The sequence below is a fragment of the Eriocheir sinensis genome, chromosome 2 (genome assembly GCF_024679095.1).
Source record: "Eriocheir sinensis breed Jianghai 21 chromosome 2, ASM2467909v1, whole genome shotgun sequence".
NCBI lineage: Eukaryota > Metazoa > Arthropoda > Malacostraca > Decapoda > Varunidae > Eriocheir > Eriocheir sinensis.
The window spans coordinates 9,066,168-9,093,601 of record NC_066510.1 but is presented as its reverse complement, the minus strand read 5'-3'; the positions used below and the strand labels follow the sequence as shown (position 1 = coordinate 9,093,601).

Genomic DNA, 27,434 nt, shown 5'->3' with positions numbered 1-27,434 from the left:
TTTTTTTCTTTTACATTATCTAGATGTTGTCTATATAGAGTACATGTAATTTGGATGTAAATACATGTAAGAAAAAGGACCTCAAGAGAGTCTACCGGCATTACAGGCAGCATCTAAAAAAAAAAAAAATCTAAAATTGCAATAGAGGGGGAGGGGCATGGGGGCCGGAGTCGGAGTCGGAGTCGCAACTTTAAAATTTCCCGGAGTCGGAATCAGAAAATTTTTACCTCTGACTCCACACCCCTGGTTCTAAGGGACAGTCTGAAATACCTAGGTATGTAAGCATGGAGAGAGAGGACAGTGACAGAACAGTGAAAGGTAGACAGGTGATAAATTCTTTATTTTGCATGAAAGAATGGAAGGAGAGGAGAGAGCAATGAAGGGCAGACAAGTAATAGATGCTTTGGAGAGAGTTATGTAAGGAAGACATGCGAGTATAGGACGACTGGATAAATTATGGCTTGCCACAATCCAACAAGCTCACAAAGTACTAAGAGGAATCAATATCACTTCTGATACAGTACAATAACGTTATAATATCTCCTTACCCATAAAATCCAGGGGACGTTCTAGTAAAGATTTCCTTGTGTTCTGCACGTATGCTCTGTAGCAGTAGCCCAGCCCAAGGCCCAGGAGGGAGAACACAATGGTCACTAAGGATTGAAGGACTGGGTGCTGAAAGGAATGTTCATATAGTTCATATAAGGAAATGTACCATATTTCCCGCCATATAAGATGCACTTAAAAAATAAAAAAATAAAAAATCACTCCGCGTCTTATACCCCGATGGTTAGGTATTGGTAGGCCTAGGGGTTATTGTTACTGGTACGAAACCAACACCCAAAACACTTCCGTTTGACACAATAGTTTACAGATGTCCCAAGAATGTAATACTGTATGCCGTATTTTGCGGCGTGTAACGCGCACTTTTTTCACTCAGAAAATGCCAAAAAAGTTACCCCTGCGCAGTATATGCCGAAGGTACAAATTTTGATTGCTTTAAATAATGAATAGTGTGATGCAATAGAAAAGGAAAGTGTGAATAAGCAGAAAAGAGGGGAGGACATGTGATGCGAAAATAACATACAGGTCACAAGAAGACGCGCAACACGTGGGAGCAGTGCGCGACGTGAACAATAAACACAAAACACAATTCTGCTGTGGCGTGCCAGTCACCAGTGTGCCGGGTACTTTGGTGATGATGCTTAAAGTGGCTATTACACGGGAACAATATTGGCGGAGCAGGGTATATATACAGTCATACCTCGGCTGACGTGACTGCTCGGCGACCGTGGGGCGGACTTGGGCGGATTAGTCTGGAGGTATTTCTGGTGTGCAACGGCCCATTCAGCTGACGTTTTCTGTGATACATGTTCAAAAGAACGGATATCCGTGGATGACTAGTGTTTATTGTAGACGCATTTTTGTTTCTCATTGTAAAAATAACTACTGAAATATAATATGATTGACAGAAATTAATCAACATCTATTTTTTTTTAAAGTAGGTATACGGTCCCTGAAAGTCAAAACCAAGACTGAGATTGCCCATCGAACGTAGCATCCTCATGTGATTAGTTCCCTCAGTAGCTCGGCAAAAGTTACTGCCTGCACACTGCGCAGTCAGTGAATCTACCAACCAACCCTTTTGTTTACAATTTCAAAGTCACAGCTGCTCAGGGTAAGAGCACTGTAACACTTCAACCAACAGTGTAACACTTTGAACACAGACATGGGCACAAAGCAACATACGGTACCATAGTCATAATTGTAAGTAAGGTGGCCAAATGTAATACTACATATACATTAAGTTCAGGGATAATGTGGAGCTTTTAATTTTTTTCTACATATATCTTGCCAAATTATACTCTTATACTCCGGTGCGTCTTATATGGCAGGAAATATGGTATATTACTCTTTCTGTTGAAAAGGAGTAATTTGGTTATTTATTTATATGAAAGATGATGGCTTAAGTAAATAAATACAAATACATGATGATCAGGGATGACTTCATAGAGAAGAATAGAAAAAAAAAAAAAAAATATATATATATATATAGATATATATATATATATATATATATATATATATATATATATATATATATATATATGTAGATATATACGTATATATATATATATATATATATATATATATACCTTGAATCTGAGTTTAATTGTTCCAAGACCGAGCTCAAACCAATTTACTCGTATTCTAAAACGACTTTTCCTATTGAAATTAATGGAGTTCCACTTAATTTGTTCCAGGCCCAAAAAATTTTGAAAAAAATTAAATATATAGGTATATTTTTTTAGAATGCAAATTGTGGATGTAGAACGACCGTACTGCATAGCAAGCTGAGACACACGAACACCCCTTTCAGACTTTTCAATGATCTCTTTCTTATCTTCTATTGTTATTGATCCTTTTTTCCTTCTCTCACTGCCTTCAGTGGCACCTGTCTTCCTCTTGGGCGCCATTGTGTGTTATGTGGGTGAAAATACTCAAAGAAGTGATCAGAAAGCACGTCAGTTCACCCGCCCAACCTCAGACAAACACTGACTGTGTACATGTGCTCGGCCGACCAATAACTTGGGCGGCTGCCACGAGATTGCAGTCGCCGCGCGGGATTTTCAAAACAGTCACAGGCGGATGCTTGCCATTTCCTCACATTTGCTCGTATTCTAGTTTATCGCTCGTACTCTAAATCGATTTTTTACGAGTTGAAATGCTCAGATTCTAATTTACTAATTACACTAAGTTACTGTATTTCAAGTTCCACTGTATATATATATATATATATATATATATATATATATATATATATATATATATACACATATATATATATATATATATATATATATATATATATATATATATATATACATACACCCCCGCCGTCATGGTCTCACCCATCAGCGGTTTAGATTCATGATCAACTAATTGTGACCTCCCCGCTTATCTGTGACCCCAGTTTGATATCTGCGGATGCATTGACGCTAAATAGGAAGGCAGAGAGGAGGAGGAGGCAGAGGAGGGGGGAAGGGAGAGAGAGGAGGAAGGCAGAGAGGAGGGAGGGAGGCAGAGAGGAGGGAGGAGGAGAGGAGGGAGGAAGGCAGAGAGGAGGGAGGGAGGGAGGCAGAGAGGAGGGAGGGAGGGAGGCAGAGGAGGGGGAAGGGAGAGAGAGGGAGGAAGGCAGAGAGGAGGGAGGGAGGAGGCAGAGAGGGGGGGAAGGGAGGAGGAGGAGGAAGGCAGAGGAGGAGGAGGGAGGCAGAGAGGAGGGAGGAGGGAGGAGGAGGGGGAAGGGAGAGGAGGAGGAAGGCAGAGAGGAGGGAGGAGGAGGCAGAGAGGAGGGAGGGAGGGAGAGAGGAGGGAGGAAGGGAGAGAGGAGGAGGAAGGCAGAGAGGAGGGAGGAGGAGGCAGAGGGAGGGGGAAGGAGAGAGGAGGGAGGCGGGCAATGGACGTTTGGTTGCTCCTGAGTGACGTCACGGTTAGACTGTGACGTCATGCATTCCTATTGGCCAGCAGCTCACTCAGGGACGACTGCTATTGGTCGAGATTTTCTCATAGCAACATTGTCCTAAAAAAAAAAAAATTCACACCGCCACACTGCAGTGTTGCCAGATTGGGCTACTTATCGCAAATTGGGCTACTTTTGGGTCTTCTGTGCTACTAAATTTTGACCCCAGGGTGAGTGTTGATTACATATTGTTGTCTAACAAGGTCTTGTCTCATTTCAGTCATTAAAAAGAACGAAAAAAACATGTTTTATATGACGTGTCAGAGGTGACTTCCCCAAATGCATATTTTCCCATAGGGTTATAGTCCCACCGTTCGCGGTTTCGCGCATCGCGCCGAAGTCCGGGAACGAAATACCCGCGAACGGCGGGGGATGACTGTATATATATATATATATATATATATATATATATATATATATATATATATATATATATATATACAGTAAAACCCCGATTATCTGAAATGGAAGGGGGGAAGCCTCTTTCGGATAAGCCGATTTTTCGGATAATCCGGATTTATGGCCGCCATTTTGATTTTTGAAAGAAGTGAGGTCGAAGCACAGGTAGAACGTGATGCGACTGCCCAGTGTGAAGTGTGTGACGCGACTGCCGCCGACTGACGATGTAAACAATGAAACCAAACAAACACACGCTACGCTAAACAAAGTAGTACGCTTAAAACATGTGATGTAAATGTTTTATTGTATGTTTGTCTGTGTGTCTCCTTGTCTGGACCAATGTATGTTGATACTTGTGAGCGTTGCAGATCTGAATTGTGAATGTTGCAGAGTGCAATTGTGAATGGTTGTGCAAGCTTGCAAGTGTGACCTTGATGCATCGTGCAGGTGGAGACACAGTATGATGACTCATATTATCGCGCAACTCGTATGTTGGAAGGGGAATGTGGCATGGAGTGGAGAGGGGAGTCGTGTGTGTGTCGTTGTCTTGAGAGTACGGGGTGAGAGTCGTCGTGCAGTAGTTTGTTCGTTCGCTGCACCTACGTCCTTGCTGGGCGAAGGTGCGGACGTGGTGTTGTTGAGAGTTTGTTTAATATTTTTGTCTAATACATTGATCTATTCGTTACAAGCTATTTCGGCAATACGTATTAGAAAGCATATTCATTTTAACTGTTCTTATCAATTTTAAATGTGTTAATATAGTACATATGTAGTTACTTTTATTTATTTTTGATGTTTTATAACGTTTTAGTATAGAAAAAAAAAATTTAATTGCATTATCCAGATCAATTCGGATAATCCGTTTTTCGGATAATCCGCTGGAGGTTTTACTATATATATATATCTATATATATATATATATATATATATATATATATATATATATATATATATATATATATATATATATATATATATATATATATATATATATATATATATATATATATATATATATATATATATATATATATATATATATATATATATATATATATATATATATATATATATATATATATATATATATATATATATATATATATATATATATATATATATATATATATATATATATATATATATATATATATATATATATATATATATATATATATATATATATATATATATATATATATATATATATATATATATATATATATATATATATATATATATATATATATATATATATATATACAGTAGAGCCCATTTAGCGAGAATTAGGTGGATGAATGCGGTCGCGCTAACTGAATTCGCTAATTGAATAAAGTAACCAATATGAAAAAATTATTTGGTGCACGTGGGTCTGACTTTGGGTTTGATAATCACTCATTAAAAAAAAAAAAAACTACGATTGTCTGAGCTCTGAAAACACGCTTGTGATTCGCTGGGAGTCCGATGACGTCATCGCTGGCGCTCATCCGGTCAGCGGCCTCGCTGCCGTATCACACTTGGACAACCGGCAACTCCAAATTTTCCGGGTGTGTGTCACACACGGCCAAGGTCAGTTGTTCATATCCACATCCACAATGTAAACAAAGCACGTTCCCTGTATCAACATGGCGTCGTCTGCTAAAGTAAGGGCTTGTGCCACGCATCATGGCGGCTTGTGCTGCGCATCATGGCGGCTTGTGCCGTGCATCATGGCAGCTTGTGCTTTGCATCATGGCGGCTTGTGCTGCGCATCATGGCGGCTTGTGCCGCGCATCATGGCGGCTTGTGCTGCGCATCATGGCGGCTTGTGCCGCGCATCTTGGCGGCTTGGCGCAATTTTCAAAATTCAGTCGTGGTGGCTGCTCGCGCTAACTGAGGCTTTCGCGCTAATTAATTATTTTCTTGGTAGATGGGGCTCGCGCTAATTGTGGTTCGCGCTAATTGATCTCGCGCTAAGTGGGGCTCTACTGTGTGTGTGTGTATATATATATATATATATATATATATATATATATATATATATATATATATATATATATATATATATATATATATATATATATATATATGAGACAGCAGGGACAAGAAACTGAGAGGGATGAACTAGAGGTGAATGGATGAAAGCTGGATGAGGTAGAACATTTCTGTTATTTGGGAGACATTCTGGACTGTGAGGCGGGAGTGGAGAGGACTGTGAGAGCAAGAGTGGCGGCAGAGTGGTTAAAGTGGAGGGAGATGGCTAGTTTACTTGTGAATCGTAACATCTCTCTAAAGAGCAGAACAGGGGTGTACCAAGCGTGTATCAGATCAGTGATGTTGTATGGAGCAGAAACATGGGCTCTAACTAGAAAATTGATTTAGGTACACTTGCCCCTCGATTTAACGGACCCTGGTTTAACCCCTTCCCCGGCAGAAACGTGTATACACGTTTTCACAAAATGTTCTTTTTTCAGTCGTTGACGAGTATACTCGTCTAAAACTTTACCTTCAAAAACCAGCTACATACATATATACTCGTCGATTATAAGCCTTTGTAAGCCATTCTACGTGTGAAACAAGTATTCTCGTCAAATCGTACGCCTGGCAGAGGCGATAGGGTAGAGCTGTGGGATTTCAAGGACATTGTTACTAGACTTGCTCCGACAGCCATTGTCGTCGGATGGGTGTTATTTGCATCCACATTTGCATTCATTTTTTTGTAGCATTTTCAAGTGTTACACCCCAAATGTCTAGTTCAACGGAAGATAGTGAATATGAACCTTCCCTCAGAAGCTTGAATACTTCTGATAACTCTGCCAGTTCATCAGACAATGACTATTTCTCGACAAGTGAGGAGGAGGAGGGGGGTGAGGGGAGAGCTTGGAGAAGCCTCGAGTTGTCAGAGGAGCGTATGAATGCACCACCACCACGTTTTCCTTTCACAGGAAATCCTGGAATAAAGATTGATGAAAACCCAGCAGAACTGAGTCCATTTGAATTCTTCAGTCTTTTTATTGATAAAAGGATTATTGACTCTGTACTGGTAGAGACTAATCGTTTTGCTGAACAAACTGGGCAAGATGATTCTTTGTGGCGCCCTGTAACAGAGGCTGAACTTTTTGTATTTTTTGCCATGAAAATGCTTGGGGGTATTGTGAAAATGCCAGAAGAAGAAATGAACTGGTCACATGATGAACTGCTTGAAAGACCAATTTTTCGGCAGCTAATGACTATGAAACGGTACAGTAAGATAAAGCAATATCTTCATTTTGTAGATAATGAAACTCATGATGCACAAACTCACCCCAACCCAAAATTGTATAAGATTTATGATGTATTCATGACATTGTGTGAGAACTTTGGGAAGTGTTACACCCCTAGGCAAGATGTATGTATAGATGAGAGCCTTATGTTGTTCAAAGGAAGGTTAGGATGGGTACAGTACATTCCACTGAAAAGGAGGAGGTTTGGAGTGAAATATTTCATGTTGTGTGAGTCAAAGACTGGATATGTGTACAACATGACCATTTATGTTTTTGAGAAAAATTAAGAAAATATGGTAAAAAAATATGGTTTATAGGAAGACGAGTTGACTCGTTTTTGCCGACAAAGGTATTCTCAAAATAAAAAGTTAACCACAAAAATGGGAAGAAAAAATAATTACAAACTGTTTTCATAACCAGCATCAAAAATACTATATAGAACCAAAATAAAAAAAATTAGTCTGAAAAAGAAACGTTTTTAACAAAAAAATTGTTGGGGAAGGGGTTAATGGATTTTGGATTTAACAGACCACTAAATCTCAACGGACAAATACCCAGCAACAGACATTCTGGGTAGATTTGTCCGGTGTGACACCAGTGTAGCGTGAAAAACAGTTGCCCGTGAAAAACTGTTGCCTCCTGCTCGGCCTGTCTGCTCCCAGACTCGGCAGAGCACGGAGGCCTGTCGTCTCCCATCACGTAGTGCCTGATCTTGATCTTACAGGTGACTTGGGATTTCTTCCACATCAGGCCTTTGTAATGGCAACACCTATATAAAAAAATAGCACACAGAAACAAAGAGTACCCATCATACTTGCTACTCCCTACTCCTAACATACCACATTCATTCTCTCTAGGAACTCTTTCACTGCCACAATCTTCCTCTCAGGCGTCTCCCCACACAGCCCCAGCAGCAGCAACATCCATTTTCTCCCTGTCCTTTCAACCACTTCTTTCATCTCACACAGCCCATTTCAGGTTGGATAATTCTTCTCATCATATCCATTCCTACTCGCTCATACTTCTCACATTCCAGCGTCATGTGCTCAACTGTTTCAAACTCTCCCCTGTCACACCTCTGGCACACTTTGCTGCAGGACTCAGAGAGAGAGAGAGAGAGAGAGAGAGAGAGAGAAGGGGCGGGGCCACGCACGCTAAGATGGGGAGGCAACAGTTTATCACGGGGCAACTATTTGTCTCGCTACACCGGGTTTAGAAACATCAAAACCATAAAATAACATTAAACATAAAATCTTATTAAAATAAATTTAAAAATAACATTATGTATACTACTATGTATATCATAAAATCATAAAAAAAGAAAAATTGTTCCGAGCTTGAAGGGAGGCAGGTATAGAGGCTGATGTAATATGTGTTATCATGGTGTAATCTACTGTTCCTCGGAGCAGTAGACTGCACCATGTTAACACTGGTTCCACCACCAGGTTTGCCAACTGGCATTTTTCACTGCCAAATTTACCCATTCTTGGCAGTAAAACGTGTGTTTGGCAGTGAAATACGATAATTTGGCATTTTGGCATTAAAAATTTATAAATTTGGCAGTCAAGAAACCGAGTGATGCAATTTTGGTTAGTATTGCATAATGAAATATTATTCTCGACAAACAACCAAACCCATGCCTACGATACGTATACAATAAGCGTACGGCTTTGGTATTCTCGGGCTCTCGCAAGTCGCAAGCCCGTCAGTAGTCACTACTCAGTGCACTCTGTTGGTTGCGCGCTTCTGAACTCGCCAAGATGTCTAAGTGGAAATGACAATACGATTCTAGGAGAAAGTACCAGGATACATGGGAGAAGGATGGCAATACATGGCAATGATAATGTCTTCAATGATTTATCCTTAATTAAGGTAAGTTTAACTATTAGAATTAGTTAATTTTATTTCACTACGCCCGGGAATCGAACCCGGGCTCTCTTGGTAAGAAAAGTGTGAATAAGCACAAGAGAGGAGGAGGAAACGTGCAGCGATAAAACCGTACAAGTCACAAGAAGAAGAAGACGTGGCCACGTGGCGCAGCGTGAACACCAAACACAACACACAAGACACACCACTGCGGCGCACCACTCATCAGTGTGCAGGCACCTTGGCGGTGATGGTTAAAGCAGCTATTACTCGGGAATAATATTGGTGGAGCAGGGTGCTGCCTGACAGGGCTGTTCGGTGATCGTGGGGTAGACATGGGCGGATTAGTCTGGAGGTATTTCTGCTGTGCAGCGGCCCAGTCAGCTGACATTTTCTATGATACATGTTGGAAAGAACGGATATCCATGGATGACTAATTGTAAACCGATATTTATCGTATGTAAGTATTTTCAAGCAATGGACTTTTTCAAGCAACTGACCACCCTTCCCCCCTTTTAACCCTATAAGTTCCGAGGGTGGCCAGAAGTGGCCACCCCTCAGGCACTTTGATCAAAACGATACACTTTTTTATTATCAAGTGTAAAAGAAAAACAGTCCTACAGATAAACGCAGAAAATACCCAAGATTAACGTGTTATATCAATAAGAGCCATATGAATCCTCGTTATTTTGCTACACACGAATATTTCGAGAAACCGACGCCAATCATTTTGTAACAGTCGATATATTATGGAACGGGATGAAACGGCTGCCAACTGCCAGATGTACAATAACCTATACGATACGATGATACTAATACTGTTACAAATATATATACCTGTGTTGTATACCGCATGTTTTGCATTTTTTGTTTATAAAGCTTTAGCTGATACACTAAACAGACCAACAAACCAACTGGCTGTGGTAACTATAATGAAGGAAACCTATACAGTACCCTCGCGAGTTTCGCGCATACTTTGTTCCCGAGACATAGCGCGAAACTCGCGGATCGCGAAACTCGAACATTAAAAACAATGTAAAACAGCTTATACGTTCCGACCCGCGAGTGAAATCGACTTTTTTTTTCCATATTACTCCTTTATCTCGAAATACATACGTTAAAATTGATGTTTTTCTTGCAGTTAATGGGCAAAGTGTTCTTGCAAAGACAAAGCATAATGGGGAGAGATACACTTTATTGAAAAAATGAAAACGAGAAAAGAAATGACAATAAACATTCCCTGCCCTCTTGTCGCCAGTCACTCGATCACTCCTGGTCGGCTAGTACGAAGCCTTCAAAGTCGTCACCCAAATTCTCTGGGGCTACTTCATTGTCCACAAGCAGATCATTATCCTCTCCATCATCATGTTCAGCAACAACAGCAGGTGGCATATCTTCTCGCTTGTCACGGTTACGTAAGTAGCGTGTGATCAAGGCTTGTTGAAGGTTGTTGACTCGGGTTTCGTACATCAGTTTGTATTCATTTAATCCCTTTTGAATTGTGTGGATGCATGTCTCACGTCGGTCCGAATTTGAATCAAATTTGTAAATGGCCTCCTTCAATTTTTCTGTTATTGCAAATATTTCTGTTAACTGCTGAACTGTTGGCTCATCTTTCTTCTCTTTTTCTTCCTCCTCCTCATCATCAGCCTCCTCATCATCAATCATGTCTTCTGCACTACGTTCAGCGACTCCTCCATCAATGAGAACTTCCATATCAGCAACACTGACATTCTCATACCCCGTGATGGGTAACGTTTTAGCCACCTGAAGCAACGTGTCCATAGCGGCCGCTTCTGCTGCCTGTCACCGCTCATTTCTGTCTTCACCCACGGGAGAACCTTCCTCCATCCATGCTTCACCGTTGCAATATTGACAAAGTGCCAGCATTCTACCATTAAGTCCACTGCTTTCTTGATATTAAAATTACAAAAGAAAGTCTGTGCAGTCATAATCTGCTTGGGTCTGCCTGGCGGCGCTGCTTGGAATGTTGTATCAGGTGTGTGCTGCACTGTCTGTGAGTGGTGTGGGGCCCCAACCTCTGCAGTGGTCAGTGGCATGGCTGACTGAAATACATGAAAAATAAACTCTGATGGGTCAACCTAAACAACAAGAAGTGTTAAAAAAAAAAAAAACGTACGATGTCATAGGTTGTAATGAAGGGGGCATGAGTAGCGTTGCCAGACGTACGCACAAACATACATACCTCTGCTTGTGGATGAACACCTGTCTGGCCGTATGGCTCATCACTCACGTGCACATCATCCACCTGCAGCTGTCTCTGTAAAATTGTGATATCAATAATGTCAATGATAATGTTTATAATGATAATTATGATCATTGTGTTAGCCATCACAAGGAAACGTTTCAAGGACGCTGCATGTGTAGCCTGCGCGTCTCTCTCTCTCTCTCTCTCTGTGTGTGTGTGTGTGTGTGTGTGTGTGTGTGTGTTCAGAGCAACGTTAAGTTGTAGGCTACATGTGCAATTCTCTCTCTCTCTCTCTCTCTCTCTCTCTCTCTCTCTCTCTCTCTGAGCAATTAAAGCACCCAAGAGTCCAAATCATATCATTCATTGTACAAACCTCTGCTGAAGGGTCGCCTGTCTGCTTGTCTGGCTCGTCAATCTCCTCCTCCACTTGCAGCTGTAGAGTAAAAACAATAATGATGTTGATAATATAATTTGTCAGGTTTGTAATAAACACGAATCCTCTCTCTCTCTCTCTCTCTCTCTCTCTCTCTCTCTCTCTCTCTCTCTCTCTCTGAGCAAATTAAAGCACCCAGGAGTCCAAATCATCATTCATCGTACAAACCTCTGCTGAAGGGTCGCCTGTCTGCTGGTCTGGCTCGTCAATCTCCTCCTCCACTTGCAGAAGGATCTGTAGAGTAAAAACAATAATGATGTTGATAATAATATTTGTAAGGTTTGTAATAAACACTTGAATCCTCTCTCTCTCTCTCTCTCTCTCTCTCTCTCTCTCTCTCTCTCTCTCTCTCTCTCTCTGTGTGTGTATGTGTGTGTGTGTGTGTTCAGAGCAACGTCAAGTTGTAGCCTCCATGTGCAATTCTCTCTCTCTCTCTCTCTCTCTCTCTCTCTCTCTCTCTCTCTCTCTCTCTCTCTCTCTCTGTGTGTGTGTGTGTGTGTGTGTGTGTGTGTGTGTGTGTGTGTGTTCAGAGCAACGTCAAGTTGTAGGCTACATGTGCAATTCTCTCTCTCTCTCTCTCTCTCTCTCTCTCTCAAATGTGTGCAGGTTCTACTTACATCATCAGTGTCCAGTGCTTCTTCAAGCTTCTTCCAAGTTCTCCTGTAGAATTCTAGCTTGACATTGGCGATTATTTCTTGATCCAAGGGCTGTATTATGGAGGTTGTGTTAGGGGGAAGGAACACGACCTCGCAGTTAGGATGACGGCCTCTCAGAAACGTTGGATGCCCGGGTGCGTTGTCCAGCAGAAGCATGAGCTTGAAGGCTAGATTGTTCCTCTCGCAGTATTCCTTTCCTTCGGGTATGAAGTGGTTATCGAACCAATCTAAGAAGGTAACAGTTGTCATGTACCCTTTCTTGTTGGAGACCCAGTGCACATTTAGATTTTTCATGTCCTTGTGACGATAAGGTCGAGGGCGAGCAGCGGTGTAGAGAACAAGTGGCTTCAGTTTACAGTCACCAGTTGCATTGACCGTAAAGAGAACACTGAAACGCTGTTTACTTTCCTTGTGCCCTCTAGGCTTCTTTTGTTTGGCGATTATGGTTGATCTTGGCTGCTGTTTCCAGTGAAAACCAGTTTCATCTGCATTGAATATTTGACGAAGATCGAACCGCCTCGATCAGCTGTTTCAAGACATCAGTGAAGCTTTCCACCTCATGTGTAGGTGCGTCTGCTGCTTCACCCAGACATCGTGCCCTTTTGAGCGAGTGTCTTTTCTTAAACCTTGAGAACCAACCACTGCTAGCAGAGAAAGGTGGAGGATTATCAATGGTTAACTTACGTGCTACTGCCGCATATATTTCTCTTGCCTTCTCTCTTGCCTTAGCAGAAGATATGCAGACATTTCGATCATTTTTGTCTTCAATATATTTCTTCAGATAGTGTTCTGTTGTCACCATCAACTTGCTTGTAGGATGCGTGATGTGAGCAACTTCAATCACAGAGCTCCCGGCATCTTTCAGGAAACGTTGTATTTCAACACGCTTTTGCTCTTATTCCTCTTACAGTAGATTCACTAATGTTGAAAAGTTCCCAACGGCAACAGGTCCCATTCCAGTATCAAGCTTTTTCAACACTTCCCTTTTCTTTCATGCTTAACAGTCTCTTCTTTTTACCTTGCCTCTCTGGCCTGCTTCCTTTTACCGAAATTGGTTTCTTTGAGCCACATGCTGCAGTGCCTCCTCTGTCCTCAGACATCACAGCAAACTCGCGGAGAAATATCAAGAGGCTAGTGGAAGAGGGCAAGGACACGTATGCACGTAGTCAACACCGCCAGCCAACTGAGGGAGTCGAGGCATCATGCGTGACGCCACACGTAAACGCGTTTGATACTTGTCGAAACAGCACGAAACTCGGGAAAATAATGCGCTAAACTCGAGATGGTAAGAATTTAGGACTGAGCGCGAAACTCGCGGATCGCTAAACTCGAACACCGCGAAACTCGCGAGGGTACTGTAGGCTATATCCGTCGGTAGTGTGCATTCTAGGTGCGTTCTAGCAAGGCCCTCTCTAGATGGCATTAGTTCTAGCGGCAGGCGGCACGGCCAGCGACACAAGCTTGTGACTGATGATTGATTAATAATTTATTGTTGCAAGTAAACAACAATAGAAAAGGGAGGAACATGCCATCCCAACCCCCAGGCAATACAGAGTGTGATGGTACAACTAGTAATACATAGGGAGGCAGTACGATGAGGAGGAGGGAGGAGGGCGGTACCTCCCCGTATGTATGCGTTCTAGCCTTCCTTTTCTCCTTCCCTCCCTCCCTTCCTTCCTTCCTTCTTACCTCCTTCCTATCCCTCCCCACCCCCTCTTTTGGAGCCCAGGAAACAGGGAAACAAGCACGAGGGAGAGAGACAGAGGAAGGAGGGAGGGAGGTAAAACATATGGATTATTTTACTAATTCAGGATGAAAAGGAAAGCGAAATAGTAATAATGAAAAAGCAAAGAGAGCTGGAGAATGAGATCACGTGGCCCTATTGTGGATACAATTTAGAAGAAAATGTGGGTGAGACATTCCAAGTGTAGACAATAGGATGTGATTAAAACTCGGCAGTATGCTGAGATGCATGAATTCTTTCCATTTTTTTTTCGTTATTTGTTTGAATTTGAAATTTATTTTTGTAATTAATAATTCGTTGCTTTGCCAAGTCATATCAAATTCCGAGTTATAAGGGTATTACTGTATGACTATGATACCGTATGTTGCTGTGTGCCCTTCTCTGTGTTCAAAGTGTTCTACTGTTGATTGAAGAATTACAGTGGTCTTACCCCGATCAGCTGTGACTTTGAAAAGGTAAACATATGGGTTGGTTGGTAGATTCACTCACTGTGCAGCGTGCAGGCAGTAACTTTCGCCGAGCTACTGAGGGAACTAATCACACAAGGATGCTACGTTTGATGGGCAATCTTGATCTTGATCTTGACTTTCAGGGACTGTATACCTATTTTCAAGTAGAAATAGATGTTGATTAATTTCTTTCAATAATACTATGTTTTAATATAGTAGTTATTTTCACAATGAGAAACAAAAATACGCTTACAATAAACACTTAAATCATCCACAGATATCCGTTCTTTCGAACATGTATCACAGAAAACACCAGCTGACTGGGCCGCTGCACAGCAGAAATACCTCCAGACAAATCTGCCCATGTCCACCCCACGATCGCCAAACAGTCATGTCAGGCAGCACCCTGCTCCACCAATATTGTTCCCGTGTAATAGCCGCTTTAACCATCACCGCCAAGGTACCCAGCACACTTGTGACTGGTGCGCTGCAGCGGTGTTGTGTGTTGTTTCGCGTTCATGCCACGCCTCGGCTTCCACGTCTGGCGCGTCTTCTTCTTCTTGTGACTTGTATGGTCATGTCCTCCTCCTCTCTTCTGCTTATTCACACTTTCCTGTTCTATTGCATCACACTATTCATGATTTTACAAAATCAATCAAAATTTGTACCTTCGGTGTATACCGCGCAGGGGTAACTTTTTGACATTTTCTAAGTGAAAAAAAAAGTGCTTGTTACACGCCGAAGAATACGGTATATTTCCTTCTGGGGACATCTGGGAACTATTGTGTCAAATGGAAGTGTTTTGGGTGTTGGTTTCATACCAGTAACAATAACCCTAAGGCCTACCAAAACCTAACCATCGGCGTATAAGATGCAGGGTGATTTTTCGAATCTTCTTTTTTGAAAAAAAAAAGAGGCGTTTTATATGGCGGGAAATATATATATATATATATATATATATATATATATATATATATATATATATATATATATATATATATATATATATATATATATATATATATATATACTTTTTTATGTGGAATTGTTGAGCAAGTAGTGAAAATGTAGTTGAGGTAGTAATTTATCTCATTAATATACAGATTAATAACCTACATTTCTATAAAAGAATACATATCAGATAATTTTTTTGAAATGTCTTCCCACAAGAGCTCCCACAAAAACTTGCCTCCTACAAATTTGTGGAAATTTCCCATAGAGTGGTAACACTGTTCTAGCAGTGCAGCCAAGTACTTTAAACAAGAATGGATCACATAAAGGAGTCGGAGTCAGAGATATTTACACAGACTCCGACTCCAGCCAAAAGTAGGCGACTCTGGCAACTCTGACTCCGACTCCACACCCTTGCTTATAACATGATAAAAATATCTTCATTATGCCCAAATATATATAAATCATATTATATAGACAAGTCTTTAGTATTATCTTACAATGCTATGACAATCAATGTCAAACTCTCTTTGTAAATTGGCAATGAAAAATAGTTGTCACCCGTATGCCCAAAGAAGTTAAGAGAAAGTTAAAATTCTGGTGGAATTAGGCCTCAAAATGTCCAACAGTGAATGGGCCAAGTAATGTGAAAAATCCTTAAAAATAGACACTTACTGTGAGAACCGATTCCTTTGCCAGTGCTGCATCTCCCACCACTACCAGCACTCCTAGAATCAAACCAATTCCTGCCCCAACCCATGGAGTCTGCTGGTCAACCTGGTAGACAAAAGTACTCATGATGGTAAATAAATACACAAAAAATTAAAGTATAGTCAGTAGTTACAGAATTATGAACCAAAATACAAGTGAATGTCATATGGCTTAATTCTTGTTAATCTCTTCGATGGAATCACTTCTTGGAAGAAACTCAGCCAGTCCTCTGGGCATGTACTAAGTCTTTGTTGGTAGAGTTGTTAAAAGTGCTTAAATAAAGATGGTATCTCAAATAATTATAAAACATTCACTATCCTAGATACATAAATAATAAATAGTAAATTCTTTAAAAGAATGTTACAGTAGGCGCGGTTGATATATGTGCGGTAAGATTTTTACCTGCCTTGAACTAAATTCAGTACAATAGACGGCTCAAGGAACAAAGAAAACACTTTTTTTTTTACTTTCTAGTACTTTATTGTTTATCCTTTGGCATTTCTAACAAGCTTTAGATGCTTTGGAAGAGAGTCTGGAGGTAAGTTTGAGCCATGGAGTCCCACAGTTATTGGATGGTGTCCTTGAGCTTCAGTAATGAGGAGAAATCGTAGTTTTGCAACCCGGACTTGATCTTTCCCCAGAGGTTTTCTATAGGGTTAAGATCAAGTGAGTTGCCAGGCCAGCGGTTGAAGTAGCGAACACTCCCAAAAGCAAGAGCATCAGTCACTAGTTTGGCTCTGTGACATGGTGCCCCATCCTACACAAACAAATCTGCCTGGCACGCCTCCATCGGCGGGTCAAGGTGGTCTATCAGCTGGTCCAGGTAGTTGTGCTGCTTTATTCTCAGGTTCTCTGGGAGGAAGACTAAGTGCCCCAGGCCGTGGTAGGAGAAGCAACCCCAAACCATAACTGAATTGGGGTGCTTAACCCCTTCACTACGGCTGGGCCAAAACAGCACCCCGCGTCGTATCTGGGATCGCCGCGCGCCAAATTTCAAATGTCGCTATTGAATATAACAAGTTTTCAGTCATAAACTCAACATAATCATTATGTATTATATATGAAAACATGCAGATTTAAATGGTGCACATAAAGAAGCTTACTATGGCTGGGCCAAAACAGCGCCCCACGCTGTATCCAGGATCGCCGCACGTGCCAAATTTCAAATGTCGCTATTGAATACAACAAGTTTTCAGCCATAAACTCAACATAATCATCATGTATTTATATGAAAACATGCAGAATTAAATGGTGCACATAAAGAAACTCACTACGGCCGGGCCAAAACAGCGCCCCGCGCCGTATCCGGGATCGCCGCACACACCAAATTTCAAATGTCGCTATTGACTATAACAAGTTTTTAGCCATAAACTCAACATAATCATCATGTATTATACATAAGCCCCCCGCCGTTCGTGGGTATTTGGTTCCACGAGATTCCTGTGATCCGTGAATCCGCGATCGACGGGACTATAATCATATAGGGAAAATAGGGTTTTGTTCTACCATCTCAATCGAATAAAAAAAAAAATCTATTTCTAAGGCATTTCTAGGCATTGTTATATAGTTTTACATACACATAAATCACAAATCAAATATGGACCGTAATAATTTAACCCTTTCCTTGCATGTGGTGCGGACGCGACTATCCCCTCAGGCGCAGTCAGGCAGCCCAATGGGGGGGTCTCTTTTAACCTCTGTATCTCAAAAACTATTCATCACAGCTAAAAAACAAAAACACCATTGGAAAGAGGAGGTCCAGATCTATAGGAGTCGGTTATGTATGCCTCTCTTGCGAATGTACATGCACGTTCAGGGATGGTTGAATGTTAACACTTACGTCGGTGCGTGCGGGATGATCAGCCGTATTGAGAGAACTGCGGATATCTCTCCTTGAGATTCTGGCAAGGGAGTATTACCAACTGCAATATTTACAACTATTTGGTCAAAGAATCAGTCAGGTGATAGGTGAAGCCATGCAAAAATGCCGCTATATTGGGCAAGAACATCCACCAGTTACTCGTCTGTAGATTTGCCGCGTTGGGCTGATATGATTTTCCACCAAATTTAGTGAAGAACCCACTCAGTTGGCAATCCTGTGTTGTGAGAATTAGTGTTGGAACACTTTCATGCGCTGGAGATTTGAGTGCGGGTGGAGCTCTCAGCGAGCGTTTAGCACCACCAGCAAATACGCCTAACGCTTGCTGCGAGCGTTTAGCAATGAAAGGGTTAACAGTCACTCTGTGGTTGGTTGTGGTGAGTGTGAGTGCATAGGCGGTGGTGGTTGGCAGGCGAGTGGTGTTTTTGCGGTACTTATCGGTCAGAAACTACGAAAAAATGCAATGCGATGAGTATGATAGTTTGGCAACACTGTGCATCAGTGTTTACCGTCTTCCACCCAGCCATCAAGTATTAGTGAATTCTCGTCTCTCCGCTTTAAATTAATATTCATACGTATATCCATATACATCCAGTATATTATTAATTAATTTGAGTGTTTACTGGGCCCTTGGAAGGTCCATTTGTTGCTGTTACCAGCGGTACGCACGTACAAACTTTATACCAGTTACCCCTCTGCCAGTCTCCACCATGTTTGTTTACTCCTCAAAGTAGTAGCCTCGAGTTTCAAAGAAGGACCAGTTCTGGCAGGTCCCAGTAAGTATCAAGGATTTTAAATGTATAATATTGGGATTTAGGGCCGTTTTCACAGTCACTTTGTTTTGATCGTTACCAATGAGTGGCGATCGCCGCTATTATATTTTCACGTGAAACTGGCCGATGGGATAGTGGCGGCTGCGGGGTTGGCCCCGCCCAGCATCTTGTCACACACAATCAACACCTCTCGTTTCCTCTGCAGCCACCACTACCCCAAAGGCCACTTTCATGTGGAAATACTGTAGCGGCGATCGCCGTTCATAGATAACGTTCAAAACAAACAAAAGTGACTGTGAAAGCGGCACTTAGTAAGGATCAGACCGTGTATACGCGAGTTTTCATCCGCATTCAGCAGGGGGTGTCGCAATTACCCTACCTGCGTATAAGCGAATCCGTGAACGGTGAGGCCACGAACGGCGGGGGGCGTCTGCATATGAAAACATGCAGAATTAAATGGTGCACATAAAGAAACAAATTAATTGATAAATTTGAAATGTAAACATAAATAAAGATAAAATAACTCGCATATTGGCTAAAGCGAGCCAGGACGCAGTATGCGTGTCCTCGGATATGGTACGGGACACGCAAGGACGCAGTATACGCGTCCTCGTGTTGAATGGGTTAATGGTGTGGCATGTGTATCGCGGCTTAAGAGGGTCGCTACCATTTTTATGGTACACGTAATTCCTGGCACCATCACTCACAGTAAAAGTACTCTCGTCACTCCAAAGTACTTTCCTCCACTGCTCCAAAGTCCTATGTCAGTACTGACGAGCGAAATTGATCCTCATTTGCCTATGGCGCTTTGTTACCCAGGGTTTGGGAACAGCATGACATCTGCAGTACTTGAGCACTTTGTGCAAGTAATCTTGAAGTGTACGTATTGCCACATCACCGAGTATCTTGAGGTTTTTCTGCTTTAATTCTTTTGCTGTAAGGGTCGGGCTGCACTTCACTTGCCTTTTGATAGCATTCTGGGTCCTCTTGGAAAGCAGCTTTTTCTTCCCAGGCCTTTTCTTTTGGGTCGGGAGGGGATCAGGTCCTGCATCACGTATTTTCTTAGTCTATAGCTATATGGACTGAAATTCCAGTGTTCTCGGCAATACACAGATTAGGCTTTCCTTCCTTGTAAAGAGCATGTATGACCTCTATCTGAGCCTTTGTGAGTTTTTTTTCTTTTTTCGGCACAGTTAGCAGTAGAGGGGTTGGATGTATAGTGTGCCTCACAAAAAAATTGACGGGAGAAAGAACCACGGAGCGGCAAACATATTCCCCTTGCCAAGGCACGAGGCACACTGAGCCATCCACGGGAACGGATATTAAAGGCAAGATGTCACTGAGTTGCCAAGTACAAGTGTTGCCAGATCTCCCTAGAATTAACGCGATGGAAGGGACATTTTATTAAGCGCGGTTTTTATGTACATTCCACCTGCTGCACATATATCAACCGCACCTACTGTATATTAATATCTAGCAGTAGCATGGGGCTGAAACTTTTTAAGAACATTGCTCCTATAGTTCATTCACTTTAGCTGGATCCTTCCCAGCAGTGGCTGGATCCCTAGCCAAGTATGTAAGGATGCTGCTGATTGGCTGTTGGCTGGAGGGGTGTTTGACATCTCATTCACTGAACATGATCAAGTAGTTTGATAATATTTATACATCTTTATTTAGCTCATCTGTTTCACACGATAGGTAAATTTTGTTGGCACCATTGAAATGAGAAATGACTGTACAACTCTAACATAGTTTTCAGAACTTGATAGGGTATCATAAAAAAAGGAATTATGGTGAGTAGACATCAGAGCTTAACATTTAATGTTTATACAACTTATTACAAACCCTACCTTGTCTACTCTTATATTGCACTAGTTTCTAAAATCTAAAAGTACCATTGATTTCAGGAGAATTTTATGCATCAAAGCAAATGTTTTATGTATTCGAATATTGCTTCAGTGATGTCTGCAAATAGTGATTCTGTCTATCTATCTATCTACCTATCTATCTATATCCCCAATGCCCTGCTCCCTCACAGGAACTTCCCTCCAGGGGGAGGGCAGCAGTAGAAATGTCTCCATCTCTCCATGTCTGGCACTCCCTCTCAGCACACTCAATCCTGCTACTTCCAACTCTCTCGCTCCAATACTCGCACGCCCTATTGATCCACTTCACAGATGGTCTTCCCCTGACACCCCCTCCCTCAGTCCTTCCCTCATACACTCTCTTCACAAATTTATTCTCCCCATTCTCATCAAGTGTCCAAACCATCTCAGTGCAACATGCTTCACCCACTCAACCACTCCACAATCCACTCCTTCACACTGTCTCTGTCACACCCATACCAAACTGTTCATACACACTTTCATTACATTCCCCATCCCATCCTGAAACACCACATGCACCTCTTATGTAACTCATTTCCAATGCAAGTATTCTCGATTGCTGTGGTGCATTCCATGTCCACATCTCTGATGCATAAGACAAAGATGACAGGATAATACTGTTCCTTATTCTCCTCTTTACCTCCATGCTCACACTTCTTCCTTTCATAACTCTCTCCAATGCACCTATGCACCTACTACCTGTCTGCCCTTCACTGCTCTTTCCCTCATCGCATGCAAATATTGATAATAAGTGAAAAGATGTATAAAATTTTTAAGTATATTCTCAGACTTCTACTCACGATAACAACTTATATTTTCCCCACTGAGTTTTGAAAAATGTGTTATAAATGTACAATTACTGTCTAATTGAATGGTGTCAACAAAATTTGCCTATCTTATGAAAAATATGAGCAAAAATGAGAGATGTGAATTTTTTCAGAAACAAGGCTAGTGTGTTGGGGAATGTGGAGACGTCAGATGCCCTGCCTGCCAACAGCCAACCAGCAGTGTACTTAGTACTCGGCTAGGAGCCAGGGCCCAAACTTAAGTGAATGGACTATAGCAGAGGACATCATAGTAAAAAGTATAAATTGTTCTACAATAGTATAATGAAGTATGACCGTCCAAAATGTACTATACACTCTCATAGGAGTTTTATTTTCATGCATTTAACCCTTTCAGAGCTATGAGCGTCTCTGGATGCACTCTTGGTTCCTTGCTATGAGCATCCGAGGAGTTTTTTTTATTGAGGCAAGTTTTATGACCTGGATTTCCAGGTGCTAATCAGTCATCTTTGGGTCACCAAGGAGCGTGGTCATGCCCATTCGCGCTCCCCAACCCATCCTGCAGAAAGAAAGAGAGAAAGAGAAACCAGGAAGAGAAAACGAAAGACAGGAGGAGAAAAAGAAAGAAAGAGAGAATGAGAAAGAAAGAAAATGAGAAAGAGAAAAAAAGAAAATGAAAGAGAGAAAGAAAGAGAAAAACAGAAATAAAACAAGAAAGAGAAAGAAATAAAGAGACAGAAAAAGAAAGAAAAAAGAAAGAAAGAAAGAAAGAAAGAAAAAGAAAGAGAAACAAAGAAAGAAAAAAGAAAAAGAGAAATAGTAATAAAGAAATAAAGAGACAAAGAATAAGAAAAAAGAGTAAAAGAAAAAGAGAAAGAATGAAAGAGAGAAATAAATAAAGAAAGAGGAATAAAGAGAGACAAAGAAAGACAGAGAAAGAAAAAAGAAAGGCAGAGAAAGAGAAAAAAAGAAAAGAGAAAGAGAAAGAGAAAAAGTGAGAAAAAATAGAGTAATAAAGAGAGAAAGAAACAAAGAAAGAAAGAAAGAGAAAAAAAGGTGGAATTAATGAGAATAAAAAGGAGAAAGAAAGAATTAGAATGAAAAATAAAGAGAGAAAGAAAGAAAAAGACAGAGAGAGAGAGAGAGAGAGAATGAAAAATGAAAGAAAAAAGGAGAAATAAATAGACAAAAAATAAAGAAAGAAAAAGAAAAAAAGAAAGAAAAAGAAACAGAAAGAATGAAAAATAAAGAAAATAGCAAGAAAAAGAGACAGAGATAGGAAGAGAGAAAGAAAGAAAGGAAGAGAGAATAAAAGAGAGGGAAAGAATGAATGAGAAAGAAAGAGAAAGAAAAAGAAAGGAGAAATAAATAAAAATAGAATGAGATGAAAAAGAAAAAAAAGAAAGAAAGAGACGAAGAAAGAAAATGAGACAGACAGTAAGAGAGAGAGAGAGAGAGAGAGAGAGAGAGAGAGAGAGAGAGAGAGAGAGAGAGAGAGAGAGAGAGAGAGAGAGAGAGAGAGAGAGAGAGAGAGAGAGAGAGAGAGAGAGAGAGAGAGAGAGAGAGAGAGAGAGAGGGGGGGGAAGGAAGGCATCCTTCCAAGCACTCCAAGGCCCTCTCCATAATCATTTTCTAGCCTCCTCCTCCTCCATCTTTCGCCATTTCCGTCCCACCTTTCCTTCCAACCCAAAAATCCTGTGTGTGTGTGTGTGTGTGTGTGTGTGTATTTACCTAGTTGTAATTAAAACAGGGCCTGGGCTTATGCTCGTGTGGTCCCATCTCCATATCTGTACTTGTCTAGTTTTTCCTGAAGTTGTACACACTCTTCACCGATACTACTTCCTCACTTAGTCTGTTCCAACCCTCTATGTTTCTTTGTGGGAAGCTATATTTTTTTATGTCTCTCAATTTTTTACTGTGTCCTTGTTTGTTGCTGGTGTTTCTTACTACTCTTAGCAGTAACTACTCATTATCTACTTCTTCCATTTTATTCCACAATTTGTAAATTAGAATTTGGTCTCCCTTTTCTCTTCTTTGTTCCAATGTTGGCAGGTCCATTTCCTTTAACCTTTCTTCATGACAATCCCTCCAGTTCTGGAACCATCTTTGTTGCCATCCTTTGTATTCTTTCTATTTTTTTCATGTGTTTCTTCTTATGGGGAGTCCACACAGTTTCTGCAGATTCCAACTTTGGTCTAATCATAGTGGTAATCATCTTTTTCATCATATCCTTATCCATGTAGTGAAATGCTATTCCTATATTTCTTACCATTCTATACGTATCACTGAATATCATATTTACATGACTCTCAGACTGTTGGTTATCTTGTATTGTCACTACCAGCTCTCTCTTCTTGAACTTTTAATATTTCTCCCTCTCCAATTCTATATGTCCACTTTGGTCTCCCTTCACTTTTTCCCATTTCCATCACATGACATTTCTTCACATTAAACTCCATCTCCCATTTCATACTCCAATCCCAAATCTTATTTAGGACCTCTTGCAGAATTTTGCAGTCTTTACTATTTCTTATGTCTCAGCAATTTCACATCATCTGCAAACAAACTCATATAACTATTTACTTTCTGCGGCATATCATTTATATATACTAGGAAAAGTATGGGTACCAGTACCGATCCTTGAGGCACCCCACTATCTACATTCCTCCATTCCGATTTCATGTCCTTTACCACTGTTCTCATTTCTCTTCCCTGTAAGTAACTTTCCATACAGTTTTTCATTTTCCCTTTCAATCCTCCTCTATTTTCCAGCTTCCATAATAGTCTTGTATGTGGAACTTTGTCAAAAGCCTTCTTCAAGTCCAAATACACGCAGTCTACCCATCCATCCCTCTCCTGTGTTATGTCCGTCACTCTCGAGTAAAAGCTTAATAAATTTGTTACACATGAATGCCTTTGTCTAAAGCCATACTGTTTTTCTGTAATTATAATGTGTTCTAGAAATTTTGTCCATTGTTTCTTTATCACTTTTTCACATATTTTACAAACTATACTGGTCAATGATACTGGTCTGTAGTTCAGAGGTTCTTCCTTTTTCCTGCTCTTATATATAGGGACCACCTCAGCCCTTTGCCATTCCTTCAGTACTTTACCAGTTGATATTGAGCACTTTATGATATCATATACCGGTCCGACCAGCTGATTTCTGCATTCTTTCAAAATAAAACCTGAAACTCCATCTGGTCCTATTGCTTTCCTCTCTTCCAGCTCCTCCATTATTTTATATATCTCTTCTTTAGTTACTATTACTTCCTCCATTTGAACATTCATCTTGTCCTCTTGTGGTTCATTAAATTTTGATTCTTTTGTAAAAACTTGTTGAAACTTCTTGTTTAGTAGCTCAGTCATGTCTTTAGAATCTTCAGTTATCTTATTTCCATCTTTCAGTCTTTCTATTTTTTCCTTTGGTTTTATTTTTCCACTTATAAATCTATAAAACAATTTAGGTTCCTCCTTACACTTTTTAACAATATCCTTTTCGTATCCTTTCTCTTCCTTCCTCCTTATTTTCACATATTCATTTCTTGCTATCTTAAAGTCTTCTTTGTTTCTTTGGTTCTTATTTCTTTTTCATCTTTTCCATGCTTTGTCTCTTTTTTTCTTTGCACCTGCACATTTTGCATTAACCCTTTCGTTGCTAAACAGTCGCAGCGAGCGTTAGGCATATTTGCTAGTGGTGCTAAACGCTCGCTGCGAGCTCCAGCCGCACTCAAATCTCCCGTGTATGAGTGTGTTCCAACACTATTTTTCACAACACAGGATTGCCAATTGAGTGGGTTTTTCACCAAATTTGGTGGAAAATCATATCAGCCTAGCACGGCAAATCTACAGACAAGTAACTGGTGGATGTTCTTGTCCAATATAGCGGCATTTTTGCATAGCTTCACCGATCACCTGACTGATTCTTTGACCAAATAGTTGTAAATATTGCAGTTGGCAATACAACCTTGCCAGAATCTCAAGGAAAGACTTCCGCAGTTCCCTCAATATGGCTGATCATCCCGCATGCACTGATGTAAGTGTTAACATTCAATACAGGTAACTCTCGATTTACGCGAGTGTTGCGTTCTTGAAGAGGTCGCGTAATTCAAAAATAATGTAAATCAAACAAGAGGTAGGTTTCTGTCGAAAAATAAATACCGTAATTTTCGGCGTATAGTGCGCATTTTTTCACATAAAAAATGCCTGAAAGTTTAGCCCTGCACGTTATACGCTGAATGCACAAATTTTTAATGATTTTTTTCTTCTTTGGGATGTTTTTAAGGGTCTGTTTTTCGTCTTATCCAATAACAACGGCAAACTTACCTTTAATATTGTTTATAATCCTTCATAGTCCGTAGCTGTCCTATAATATGTTACCATAGAATACAGGGCGATCTAATAACTACTATACAAAGACTAAATCGGTGGAAGATCGTCCATGCCTTGCTGTTATCCCGTTTTTCCGTCGGGCGCCATTTGTATGATCTTGATCTTGATGTCACAGGTGGCTTAAGATTGTATGACAAAGGAGCAGTACAAGCTACATAAAAAATCATATTGGAAAAAAATGTCCATGTGTTCATTATTAATTATTAATATTAGTGAGAATAATGGGGTGAATATGATATCAGAAACTGTACATCATGAGTCTTGTACGAGGAGTTATTTCACGCAATCCCACCCCGGCCGCCATTTGCATTGTTTACAAACCACACAACCACACCCACACAACAAACAGCTGCATGCCGCGTGTCGCCAGAACCGAGATATCCACTCGGGCACTCATTCTCAGCCTCTCTTGTGTGAGGAAGAAATGAGGGACACCATGAGGGGCTGACTAGTATTGGTACCGGTACCGAGCAGTCTGCTACCAGTACCGTACTGTATTGCTGGTACCGTTAGTACCGGTACTGGTACCGGTACCTGCCCACCCCTATTGTTGAGTAGCGTGGCAGCGTAGGTACTGTATTGTTGTTCAAGTGGCGCGCGAGAAGAACTGAGCTCAGCTGTGTGGCCGTGAGTCCAGATGCGTGAGACATCTGGTGGCCACTCCATAAAATATCGCGTATAAGTGAAAAAAAACGCCTAAATTAAACATTTATTTGGATTTTGGACCCCGCGTTATTTTAAAAACGCGTAAACCAAACTCGCGTAAATCGAGAGTTACCTGTACTCCCTGAACATGCATGTACATTTGCAGGAGAGGCATACATAACCGACTCCTATAGATCTGGGCCTCCTCTTTCCAATGGCGTTTTTGGTTTTTAGTTGTGATGAATAGTTTTTGTGATACAGAAGTTAAAAGAGACCCCCCATTGGGCTGCCTGACCGCGCCTGAGGGGATAGTCACGTCCCGTCCCACGCGCAAAGAAAGGGTTAAACCAATCTTGCTTTCCTCTTTATATTGGTTTATATAATGGAACATATTTTTTGACTCCCGTCTCATATGCCTCTGTGAAAATACATTTCTCCTGCACCTCGTTTTTTCTTTTTAACTTTACCCAGTCCATCTTTTCATAACATTTCTTGAGATTTTCTATGTCTGCTTTCCTGTAGTTTCTCCTTTTTTCTTTGTATGATTCATCTTCCTCAGTGACGCTGATCTTCTGAGGACGTTTACTAGCTGTTCTGGCAGCAAAATGGCATCCACTGGCGAGCTACAGCTGTCTACCACCCGTGCGCCCTCTGCCGCCAGGGAAGAACACTGCCAACGTACACAACTTGTCCCCAATGATGACCATAGCACAGGTGGAAGTGATTAAGAAAGTGTACAGTGGAAGAAAGAAAAAAGCGAGAGATTGGCCGTGAGTATGACATGTTTCCTGCCAGCAGATTTTTTTTTTTTTTTTTTTTTTTTTTTTTGCTGGTAAGGGGGGGTTTGGGCCATGATCGCCCATATGTATTTTTCCATATAGGTTATTAAGTTCG

The 27,434-nt window shown here is 40.9% G+C and overlaps 2 protein-coding genes across 2 annotated transcripts in view; both read right to left on the bottom strand.

Moving 5' to 3' along the window:
• LOC126999030 (uncharacterized) overlaps positions 1-27,434 on the bottom strand; it is a 52,386-nt gene that overhangs the window by 9,760 nt on the left and 15,192 nt on the right. Inside the window, exons 4-5 of the mRNA XM_050861362.1 lie at positions 16,145-16,246; positions 549-675 (exon numbers count right to left, since the gene is read on the bottom strand). Of these exons, the coding sequence (XP_050717319.1) occupies positions 549-675; positions 16,145-16,246 (229 nt within the window). The remainder of the gene's footprint in view (positions 1-548; positions 676-16,144; positions 16,247-27,434) is intronic.
• Positions 10,843-12,830, bottom strand: LOC126999032 (tigger transposable element-derived protein 7-like). The gene is made up of 4 exons (XM_050861377.1): positions 12,287-12,830; positions 11,838-11,903; positions 11,610-11,669; positions 10,843-11,308 (listed from the first exon to the last, which is right to left on the bottom strand). Exons 1-4 carry the CDS (start codon positions 12,617-12,619, stop codon positions 11,147-11,149), a joined length of 621 nt encoding a protein of 206 aa, XP_050717334.1. The 5' UTR covers positions 12,620-12,830; the 3' UTR covers positions 10,843-11,146.